This window comes from Monodelphis domestica, chromosome X (assembly GCF_027887165.1).
Source record: "Monodelphis domestica isolate mMonDom1 chromosome X, mMonDom1.pri, whole genome shotgun sequence".
Classification (NCBI taxonomy): Eukaryota; Metazoa; Chordata; class Mammalia; order Didelphimorphia; family Didelphidae; genus Monodelphis; species Monodelphis domestica.
Genome location: NC_077235.1, coordinates 44,310,651 through 44,323,065, shown reverse-complemented (window position 1 = coordinate 44,323,065; position 12,415 = coordinate 44,310,651). Strand labels below are relative to the sequence as shown.

General features: G+C 36.6%; 1 protein-coding gene across 4 annotated transcripts in view; it reads right to left on the bottom strand.

Annotated features, from left to right (window-relative positions):
* ATP11C (ATPase phospholipid transporting 11C) overlaps positions 1 to 12,415 on the bottom strand; it is a 244,675-nt gene that overhangs the window by 64,288 nt on the left and 167,972 nt on the right. For all 4 annotated transcript variants that reach the window (XR_008914630.1, XM_056809271.1, XM_056809273.1 and 1 more), the window contains 4 exons: positions 6,126 to 6,287; positions 4,129 to 4,280; positions 2,408 to 2,479; positions 902 to 975 (listed from right to left, as the gene is read on the bottom strand). Coding sequence is in view for 3 of the 4 variants with exons in the window: in XM_056809271.1 (XP_056665249.1) it covers positions 902 to 975; positions 2,408 to 2,479; positions 4,129 to 4,280; positions 6,126 to 6,287 (460 nt within the window). In the remaining variant the exon portion in view is untranslated. The remainder of the gene's footprint in view (positions 1 to 901; positions 976 to 2,407; positions 2,480 to 4,128; positions 4,281 to 6,125; positions 6,288 to 12,415) is intronic.

Sequence of the window (12,415 nt, the reverse complement as noted above, 5' to 3'; positions counted from 1 at the left end):
TAATTCAATTCTATTCAATATCTTTATTAAATGCTTACTAGGTAACAGGAAATATGCTAAGTAAGAACTAACAAAGAGAAATAAAATAAAACAAATAACAAAATATGGTAGTGCTGACAGGGAGCTTATAGTCTATCAGAAATTAATGTAAACAATGAATGGAATTCAGATCTTTTTCTTTTATGAAAAATTCAATGTAGGTAAATTCTTTTTATGAGAAATAAAAATAGATGAGAAGAACAACTCAAGTGAACCTTGGGTCCCAACTATCTTTTTGTGTACCTCCCTCCCCCAACCCCCTGCCACCATCATGACATGCCCTGGAGGACATTATCCTTTCATCTCTGTAACTCTGTACCCAGGGTCCAACTGCCCTGATTGAAAATGCCTCATATTGTCCACTCTATCTAGGCAAGCTGCCTCCATGCCTCACCTCACAGACACAGCCTTCTCACTCTCCCCACTTTCTAGCTCTTGAATTGACTATTCTACTGAAAAGGGTATGCCTGTCTACTCTCCTGTGAATCCTGGTTTTATCATTCCTGTAACTTTCCAAACCAAAATACTTCTCCCTGAATATAACTGCCCTATGCAGGTCTCCCCCAATTAGAATGCAAGCTCTCTGAAGGCAATAATTGTCTCCATTTTATACTTCTATCCACAGTACTTAGCACTCAGTGAGTACTTAATAATTGCTTTTGCATTTACTGATTCATTCTCAGATTTCCTTCCTAAGCCTTAATTTCCCCATATACAAAATGGAAATATTAATATTTGTCATACTCTTCCAAGGTTGCTGTATAGCTCAAATAAGCTAATGTTCATAGAGGTGCTAGAGGATCATAAAGCACCATGGGATGGCCAAACATTGCCTCCAGAAACTTAATTCTTCAACACATACCTCGGGCATTTCTCACAATCACACTCATACGTCTTCGGGCAGAATCAAAGGGCAAAGTATGGAGAAGTTCATACCTTTAGGAAAAATGAAACAGAAAATGTGAAAAACTTAAATTATACTAAGAATAGAAAAAGACTGTGATTGTACTAGGAAAAAGTCAAATGACATGTTGCATTTTTTCTTTTAAATAAAAAGGAATAAAGTTTAGTCACTCAGCAAACATTTATTGATTGCCTATGACAAGAAGAACCCTGAGAAAATCATGGATAACAACAGGGTACAATCCCTTCATGGAACAAATAATCTGGTTAAGCTCCTTGAGTTCAGGAACTGTCTTTCTACTTGTATTTATATTCCCAGAACTTGGCCTAGTGTTAGGCCCACCATAAATGCTTAATAAATGCTCATTAACTGATGAGGTTGGGAAGAAGTTGGGAAGAGATTACATCTTTGATAAATATACTAACAATGGGAATATGTTCATGAATAAAAGGAGGAAAAATGCTCTGAGGGCAGGTGACAGAGACTTCACTTCTAGCCAGAGTTTGGGGAAGGTTTGATAGACCATGTTGCACTTGATCTTGGCCATTATAAGATGAAGCAGCTGTCACAAGGTGGTGCTGCTGATAAGGGTGTGTTGAGAAGATCACAGATTTAGAATTTGAATGGATTCTTTTTAACAGTCATCTTGACCAACTCACTCACACCTTTAAATAAGGACACCTAGGGCCCAGAGACATTAAGTGACTTTCTCACTCAACCAATGGCTACATAACAAATAAATGACAGAGACAAGTGTGATGTCAGTTCCTGTGACACTGAATCTCATGTTCTCCCATGTAGTCCTGATTCAGAGGAGAGCCCCCTAATCCACTATGACACACTGCTTGCAAACTATGTTAATATTTTTATTCACTGCTAACGTCAGAGTTTCATTCCCTCATAAGTAATTAAATGTCTGACTTTGACTTTGCATTAATGTGTAAACATATTCACTATATAATGAGACACTAAAACAGAGATAAATCCATAGTTTTCCCAGTCTCTTGGAGCTGAAAAAAATTAAATCTTCTGCACATGATAATGCTTTAAAAAGGTAAAGTTTATATCTCTCTGCAAATATGAAGTTCTACGTTAAGACCAAGGATATAATCCAAAAGTGGTTGGGTATTCCTGAGGTCAATGCGAGCTGACCCAGCAGTATGAGCTATATAGATCTGGACCATTGTTATCATCTCAGTAAGATCACCTCGACCTATCTCATTAAGACTCGAGTGTCAGCCAAGGAAAACTCCGGGAGCTAATTTTTATACCAAAGCCAGGTAACCATCATTATTGGGGAGCAAAGACACCAAGTTCAGCTTTCCAGCCAGAAGCCCAGGCCCATCAGAGTTAAGAGATCCTTTGCCCTTTATTTGAACCCAGCTTCCCTTATGGTCCTTTCTGAATTCACGGAATACTTTCTGAGGTATTAGAGAAATGTGACCTGTTATTTAATCTACTTACTCTTCAATTTCATTCTGTTGGTTTTCCAATCTCATGCGGTAATCCTTAATTCCCAAATAGGTGTACCCATACCTACAAAAGAACAAACACTTAGGGTACTTCCAATCTGTTCCTGTTATCACTGTCAGCATCATCAGATCTGGACCTATAATTTTATTTTATCCTTATGGGGAACATCCTGTATGAATGTAGATTGGCAATTATAGCTGGCAGGCTAAAGATGAGCCTTTTTTGTGTCCCAGATCCCCTTGACGATCTGCTGAAGTTTGTGGACAATTTCCCCCACCCTTTATTTAAACCCTTACTTTTGGTCCTAGTAACAACTCAAAAAACAGAAGAGCAAAGTACTAAGCAAATGAGGTGAGTGACTTGCCCAGAATTATACAGATAGAAAATGTCTGAGGCCAAATTTGAACCCAAATCCTCCTGACTCCAGGCCTGGTACTCTATACACTGTACCACCTATGAGCTCTGTGGATTCTTTCTCAGAAAAACAAAAGTTTTACATGTGTAAGATAAAACACATAATTATGCTAAAAATGTAATTTTATTTTATCTCAGATTCACAGACTCCATTAAATCTATATGTGGGCTCCTTTAGGGGTCTCTAGACCTTGGTTAAGACTACTTGACTTTGAGAAGTGCCTGGAGCACTGTGAATACAGGTGACTTGCCCAGGCTGAGAAATAAGTCAGAGATAGAATTTGAAAAAGGGTTTTACTGACTGACTCTAAGGTTGAGCATGAATTCACTAAGTCATCCTAAGTACCTGCCATTATTATTACCATTCTCATCTTTTCTGATGGAGATCTGATAGAAATAGCCCTGGGATAAGACAATACTCTACCATTATTCTTTTATGGTTAATATTCTATGTCTGTTGTACTGGTTGACAAAATAACGGACAAAAAGTAAATAATCTGAAAGTTCTGATTTGACAAGCAATAACACCAACATAAGCTTTATCACATTCTGATCTGTATCTGTGATTTCATCGAAGCAGCTAGGTGGCACAGTGTTTAGAGTACTGAGCCTTGAGACGGGTCAAGAAGGCCTGAGTTCCAATCCAGATCCAGAAAATTACTAGCTGTGTGACCCTGGACAAGCCACTCGTCCTCTGTCTGCCTCAGTTTCCACAAATGTAAAATGAGGATAATAACAGGGTTTCTGCGAGATAATCCTTGTAAAGTGCTTATTAGTATAATGCAGGTGCTTAATAAAAGCTCATTGGCTTCTTAATTGGTATAGAGAATTCCTACTATAGAAAGACCCTCTGCAAAAGCTGATTGGCGGGCATTCTGCTATTTATAGTAAGTTATTTGCCCAGGAATACTATCAATTAAGTAATGACAATTTATTAAGCACCTATTATGGTACAGAGTGCTAGGAGCACAAATACAAAAATTTAAATAATTCATACTATCCAGGCTGCAGTCAGTATGGGTCAAAGGTAAGACCTAAACTCATGCCTTCCTGAATCAGAGGATAGCCCCCTTCATCCATTACAGCACATTGCCTCCAGGCTATATCAATATTTGATATTAATTGCTCACATCACAGACTCTCTCCTAAGCCCTTAAATGTCTGACTCTGATTCTGTATTAAATCAGAAACATATTCACTAGACACACACTGAAACAGAAATAAGCCCACTTTTTCCCATCTCCTGCAGCTCATAAAAGAAAATCCTTCTCAGGAGAAAAATAAAAGCCTGTGCTTACTTTTTAGCCCCCTTTACTAAAGCAATTTCATCAGGGGATGAGGAGATATACGTTAACTCGGTATCTTCGAAGATTCCATCAATATCATCTTTCATCTGTGTTTCCACAGTATGGCAAAGGCACAGGGCACGAAGAAAGAGCTGCTCCCGACTCTGCAATGGCAACAGCAAAAACAAAAACCAAAGAGTATTTCTGTTTTAATCACTGAGGATCACAAAATCTCAGATTGCCAGAGATAGAAGGGACCTCAAAGGTCATCGGGTTCAAATATTCTCCCTTCTATGACATCTAAGACAAGCAGTCTCATAGGTTCGGCTTGAAGATATGTTAGTGTTAGGGGACTTACTAATTCTCATAACACTTGTCCACTTTGGGACCACTTGGTCCCAAAAGTGTCTCCTCTAATCAGAACTAAATTTGAATTTGGATCTCAGAATTTTAAAAAGCATGAAAGTTAAAAATTTTTGTTTATATGATTGAGAAAAAATAAAAATTAAGTGTAGAGAAAATTGCTTTGCATGATTGCAGATTTCTAATATGCAACAAATTGCTTCTAATTTCAAGGGGGCAGGAAAAGATGGATGGAGGAAGTAAATCTGGAGCTCAAAAAATATTTTTGTGTTAAAAAATTTGCTTACAAGTAATTCAGAAAAATAAATAAAATAAAAATTAAATGTAAGAAAAGACTACATCTTCCTCTACCCAACTTTTACCTGGCACTTCTACTTCTGTTCTCTGAGGCAGAACAAAAGTGATTAGAGAGCATGGAAAAGACACCATCAGGAGGCTGTGATGCACAAAGGCCAGAGTTGTCCAAAAGCTGTGACACCCAAACCAGATGAAAATGTAATTGAGAAATATTCCAGGAAATAAACAAAAGAATAAACAAAAAATTTTAAAAAAATATATAACATTAAATATCATAACTAATATGCAACTATATCCAGATTGGTAGCCTCCATTTTGATTTAAGTTTGACATCACTGATCTCCAAGGTTCAGTGGATACGGGTAGTCTGGTCCCCTATCCTCCTCCATATCATTCCCTTCTGGAAAGGCTCCAGCAGGGCTAAGGAGCACTGCATTGCAACCCAAGAAATCTGAACTGTAATGTAATCAGAAACTTATCCATTCAGGAAGTAGTTATTCCTTAAACAAGGCAGAGCCTTCTAGTGGCCCTAGTGACCTCAGGCTATAAGCCAAACTAAGTCTAGAATGTGTGTTACCTCTTTTGGAGCAGAACAATTTTGGATGACCCAGCAGGATTAAACCATCCAGAACATTAAAATGAATGGCAGCCAGAGGGCCTCCCTCAGAAACAGGCAGCAGCTTAGGCATAATTAAAGTTTGGCTTGGTAAATATCCAGGCCACAGGATCTTCCTTCAAGGAAATTATTCTGTGAATGGCAAGCAAGACTGACAATCAAGCATTTCTTTCAACACCTCTATCTCCTTCGGCCTCAGCTTCCTCAAATTTAAACTGAAGGGCAAGGCATCTCTGCCCCCTAAAGTTATTAAGAAGGAGATAAGGACAAGATCAGCTAGGACACTGTGATGAAAAGAGATTACCAGTTCTAAATATAATCTTTTTTTCTCTTATTTGTTCACAGAAATCTTTGAGTTTGTGAGTATGTGTCAAGTTTAGAATGAAAAAAGGAAAGAAAAATTGTTTTAAAAAATCAAATTCCTTTGTTATTCTAATGTTTGATTGTAGCTAAAATACCAAAGCTTCTATGACCTCCTTCTGAAGGTCATTGGTGTTTAGTAGAATAGGAAAGGACCACAGTCAAGAGAATACAGGGCAAACTAAAATTCTGGCCTCATATCATTTTACTTTACACAGGGTAGATGCCCTATGGAGGACTTATGCATGAGCTACTATCAGCATCACAGGAGGGAGTACAACAGACAACCAATTTAAGTACTTCCAAAGAACTCACTCAAGGCAGTGATTATGAATGAAAAACAAAACAGAATAAGCCAACCACAACCACCAACCTTTTCTGCTCTGGAAGAATCAGGCTGAATTCCATCAGTTTCAGAGAACCCCTCTGTCTCTACTGGATCAGGCTTATACCGGTGACCATCTATGCAACATTCGATGAATTCCATTGTATTTTCAGTAAGTGTCCCAGTTTTGTCAGTAAATACATATTCCACCTGAAAAAAAGGCAGGGGTGGGGGGTGGTACAGTGTAAGCTCCCTGAGAGCAAGGATTAGAGTGGATCTTTTTGCCTTTTTAAGGATAGCACCTGGCTTCTACTTGATAGGTGAGGACTTCATAAATGTTTCTAGATTGTCATCAATTTCTATCCAATATTATACCAAGGAATCTATATATTAAATTGTCAGAAAATTATGTAAAAGGGGTGGAGTCAAGATGGTGGCTTAGAAGCAGAAAAAGTTGAAACCTCTCTGACTAACCTTCCATTCTAATCTTTAAAAAGAGCTTCAAAAAAGACAGAAATCGAAACCTGACAACAAGACAGAGCCACAGGGCACTTCTGCTGAACACAACTCAAAAGGTAGGCAGAGAGAGTTGATTTTCACAGTAGGGAGAGACAAAAAAAAATGGGCTGCCCGAACACACCTCCCTCACCTCCTGCTCTGAGCCCTGAGATCAGACAGGGGATGACTGTGGGATTCTTGGGTAGGGGCAGCAACCAGGATAGAGCACCTCAGATCCACCATGTGAAGCTCAGGGCTCTGACAATAACTGGCAGAGAGAAATGTGGGATGGAGGGGCAATCCAGTTGGGTACCCTTAACCTCCAAAGCAGCTGGCTACTGTGAAGATTTGGCCACAAGGCAGATTAGCATGATAGGTCAGCTCAACTGGTCTAATCCAGTATATCAGCAGAGAGAGAAGACTGAAGATTCCCTCCAGGGCAGAGCAGCTCAAACACCCTGTTCCAGGAAATCAACAGAGGGGATAGTTTACAGTCTTGGGAGGATGGGGGTGATGAGTAAAAAAAACCAGAGGTAATGGTTGAATGCTTCTATAGAGATAAAGACCAAAGAAAAGAACCAATAGAGGATGATGGGATCCAAGGAACTTTAAGAAAAATCTCAAAAAATCCAAGAAATTGGACACAGACTCTGGAAGAGCTCAAAAAGGAATTCAGAAATAAGATAGATTGAAGAAAATTGGGAAAAGGAAAACAGCAGCATCTTAAAAAGCAAAATAGGTGTTCTGGAAACAGAGACACATGAATTAAAACCAGAAAAAAAGTATCTTAAAAGCCAGAATTGACCAACTGGAAAGTGGGGCAAAAAAGTTAAATGATAAAAAGAATGACTTGAAAAGAAGACTGGACCAACTGGAAAAGGAGAATCAAAAGGTCATGGAAGAAATTCAGTCTGTAAAAATCAGAATTGGGAAATTAGAAGCTAATGACTTCATGAGACATCAAGAAAACAATAAAACAATCAAAAGAAAGAAAAATAGAAGAAAATATGAAATACCTCATCGAAAAAAAAAACTGACCCAAAAAAACAGATCCAGGAGATACAATATAAGTGTTATTAGACTACCTGAAAGTCATGACAAAAAAAAAACTAGATATCACACTACAGGAAATTATCCAAGAAAACTGCCCTGATATTCTTGAACAAGAGGGTAGGAAAGAGGTTAAAAGAATCCACAGATCACCTCCTGCATAAATCCCCAAATGACTACTCCCAGGAACATTATAGCCAAGTTCAAGAGCTCCCAGGACAAGGAGAAAATACTACAAACAGCTAGAAAGAAACAATTCATATATCATGGAGCCCTAATGAGGATCACACAGGATCTAGCAGCCTCTACATTGGAGGACCCAAAGGCTTGGAATATTATATTCCAGAAGATAAGGGAAATGGGTTTACAACCAAGAATCAACTACCCATCAAAATCTACTATATTCTTTCAAGGGAATGTATGTTTATTTAAAAAATAGAAGATTTCCAAGCATTCCTGAAGAAAAGACCAGATTTAAGCAGAAAATTTGAGGCCAAAATATAAAATCCAAGAGAAACATAAAAAGGTAAATAAGAAAGAGAAAAAACTTCAGAGCTTCAGTAAGGTCAAATGGTTTAAATTCCCATATGGAAAAATGATATTTGTAACTCTTAAAAATTGTTATCAAGGTCATGGTACTTAGAAGAAGAATACATAGAGGGGGTGGTAGTAAACTGTTTAGGATATGTCGAAAAATGTAAAACTGGGGGTAAAAGAGGGTAATACTAAGAAAAATGGGAAATAGAAGTAAAATGGAATAAAATATACCACATAATGAAGGTCAAGGATGGAGTAGGGAGAAGACCAATGATGGAAATGAGGAAAAGGTTGGTGAGAGGTAATACTTAAACCTTACTATCATTGGAATTGGCTCAGAAAAGGAAGAACAGCCAGATTAATTGGGGTATAAAATTGTACTTAACCCTATAGAGAATTTGAAGGGGAATAAGAAATGATGTGGTGGGTAGGGAAGTAAGAGAAGGGAGGGAGAGGTGGGAGGCAGCTCTATAGGAAGGCTCTATAGTAGGAGGGGAATAAAAAATGGGGTGGTGGAAAGGTGAATAATATAAGTGAGTTAAAAAGGGGAAGACTGACTAAAAGCAAAACATTGGAGGGGAGGGAAAGAATGAAAGGCGAAATACAAGAACTAAAGAAGGAATTCAAAGGAGGGGAATACACAGATGGTATTCATAATTGTGGATATAAATGGGACCAATTCACCCATAAAATAGAATGGACTAAAAATCAGTATCCTTCCATGTGTTGCTTACAAGAAACACCCTTGAGGTAGGTAGACACACACAGGGTAAAGGTAGGAGGCTAGAGTAGAATCTATTGGGCTGCAACCAAGACAAAGAAGGCAGGAGTAGCAATCATGATCTCAGGCAAAACTGAAGTAAAAATAGATTTGCTTAAAAGAGATAAGGAAGATAATTACAGCTTGATAAAAGGCAATATGAACATGAAGAATGAAGACATTATATGACAATAAATATGACAATCTAGGTAAAATGGATGAATATTTATAAAAATATAATTTGCATAGATTAACAAAAGAGGAAATAGACTATTTAACTAATCCCATCTCAGAAAAAGAAATAGAACAAGCCATCCAGGAACTCCCTAAAAAAGCTCCCAAAGGCCAGATGGATTCACAAGTGAATTCAATCAAACATTTAAAGAACAACTAATCCCATAACTATACAAACTATTTGACAAAATAAGCAAAGGAATCTTACCAAATTCTTTTTATGACACAAATATGGTACTAATTTCCAAGCCAGGAAGACCAAAAACAGAGAAAGAAAACTATAGACCAATTTCCTTAATGAACATAGGTGCAAAAATCTTAAATAAAATACTAGCAAAGAGACTACAGCAAATTATCAGAAGGATTATTCACTATGACCAGGTCAGATTTATACCAAGAATGAAAGGTTGGTTTAATATTAGAAAAACAATCTACATAGTTGACCATATCAACAACCAGACTAACAGAAACATATGATTATCTCAATAGATGCTAGATGCAGAAAAAAGCCTTTGACAAAATACAGCACCTATTCCTACTGAAAACACTAAAAGCAAAGGGATAAAGGGGCCTTTTCTCAAAATAATAAGCAACATTTATTTAAAACCATTAACAAGTATCATCTGCAATGGGGATAAGTTAGAAGTCTTCCCAAAAAGAACAGGAGTGAAGCAAGGATGCCCATTATCACCAATACTATTTAATATTGTACTAGAAATGTTATAGGTAGCAATTAGAGAAGAAAAACTAAAGGGATCAAAGTAGACAGTGAAGAAACTAAACTATCACTCTTGGCAGATGAAATGATGGTATACTTAGAGAATTCAAGACAATTAACTAAAAGGCTAGTGGAAAAGTTTCAGGGTACAAAATAAACCCACATAAATCATCAGCATTTATATACATTTCCAACAAAAATCAGCAGCAAAACTTAGAAAGAGAAAATCCTACCTAAATTAATCTACTTATTCAGTATCACACCTATCAAACTACCAAAATACTTTTTTATAGAATTAGAAAAAATTATAACAAAGTTGACCTGGAAGAGCAAAAGATCAAGAATATCAAGGGAACTAATAAAAAAAAGTGAAGGATGAGGGCCTACCAGTACCAGATCTTAACTTGTACTATAAAGAAGAGATTTTCAAAACAATATGGTACCGGCTAAGAGATAGAAGCGTCAATCAATGGAATAAACTTGGGGTAAATTACTTCAGGAAGATACTGTTTGATAAAACCAAAGATCCCAGCTTTTGGGATAAGAACACACCATTTAACAAAAACTGCTGGGGAAATTGGAAAACAGTATGGGAAAAATCAGGTTTAGATCAACATCTCACATCCTATACCAAGATAAATTGAAAATGGGTAAAAGACTTAAATATAGAGTGAAATCATAAATTAGGTGAACATAAAATAATATATCTATCAGATCTATGGGAAAGGAACGAATTTAAGTACAAGCAAGAGATAGAGAACATTGAAAGATGTAAAATGAATAATTTTGATTATATCAAATAAAAAGGTTTTGTACAAACAAAATCAATACAACCAAAATTAGAAGGGAAGCAACAAATCGGTAAAAAAAAATTTATAATAAAAATCTCTCACAAAGGTCTAATTACTCAAATATTTAAGGAAGCAAGTCAAATGTACAAGAAATCAAGCCATTCCCTAATTGACAAATGATCAAGGGATATGAATAGGCAATTTTAAGATAAAGAAATTAAAACTATCAATAATCACATGAAAAAGTGTTCTAAATCCTTCCTGATTGGAGAAATGCAAATCAAAACAATGCTAGGTGTGAGACAGGCCAATATGACAATAAAGGAAAATAATAAATGCTGGAGGGGATGTGGCAAAATTGGGACACTAATGCATTGCTGGTGGAGATGTAAATTGATCCAATGATTCTGGAAGGTAATTTAGAATTATGCCCCAAAGGGCTTTAAAAAACTACATGCCCTTTAATCCAGCAATACCACTACTAGATTTGTATCCTCAAAGAGACAAAAAAAATGTTTGTACAAAAATATTTATAGCCATGATCTTTGTGGTGGCAAAAAATTGGAAAATGAGGGAGTATCTCTCAATTGGGGAATGGCTGAACAAATTGTGGTATATGATGGTGATAGAATACTATTATGCTATAAGGAATGATGAACTGCTTGATTTCTATAAAAACTGGGAAAACTTTCAAGAACTGATGCAGAGTGAAATGAGCAGAACCAGGAGAACATTGTACACAGAAACTGAAACATCATGGGATGATCAAATGTAATAGACTTTGATGCTAATAGCAATGCAATAATCCAGGATAGTCCCAAGGGATTTATGAGAAAAATGCTATCCATATCCAGAGAAAGAACTGTGGGAGTAGAAATCCAGAAGAAAACATATGATTTATCACTTGTTTATATGGATTTAGGATTTGAGGTTTTGGTTTTAAAAGATTGCTCTATTACAAAAATGAATAATATGGAATTAGGTTTTGAGTGATAATATATATATATTACCCAATGGAATTGCTTGACCCCTCCGGGATGGGGGAAAGAAGGGAGGGAGAGAACACAAATCGTGTAACCATGGAAAAATACTTAAATAATTTTTTTAAAAAAGAAAGAAAATTATGTAAAAGCATTTTGCTAACCTTAAAGGGCTAGAGAAAAGGTTAGTTATTCTTAAGTGGAAAAGACCTCAGAAACCATATAATCCAATCCCCTTAATTTAAGGAAGCCTGGCAAATGAGAGAGTGATGGACTTAGATTTAAGAAGACCTGGCTTCAAATCCTCCCAGGGGGTGGGGGTAGAAGTAGAGAGATGGGGTGTGGAGAAGAGAGGAAGAGAGACACAGAGACAGAGAAAGAGAAAAAGAGAGACAGAGAGATTAAGCAAAAGAAAGACAGGGAGGGAGGGAGGAAAGGAGAGAATGAGAACTTTAAAACTTTAAGCAAGGAGTTTAATCTTTCTCAGACTCAGTTTTGTCAACTATATAATGAGAATAACAGTCTCAATATCACAGAACTATTATGAAGATCAAATGAAAGGATGAATGAAAATTGCTCTATGAACCCCATAGAGATACGCAAGTGATGGTCATTGTTATTAACATTTTTGTCCAATGCACTTCAGATAAAAACAATATGGAAAATGATACCAACTTGTTCTCTTTCTTCTTTATACTATAAATACTGAGGACTACAACAGCATTAGTTAAAATCAGTTTTTAATAATTAAATAAGAATATAATGGTGTC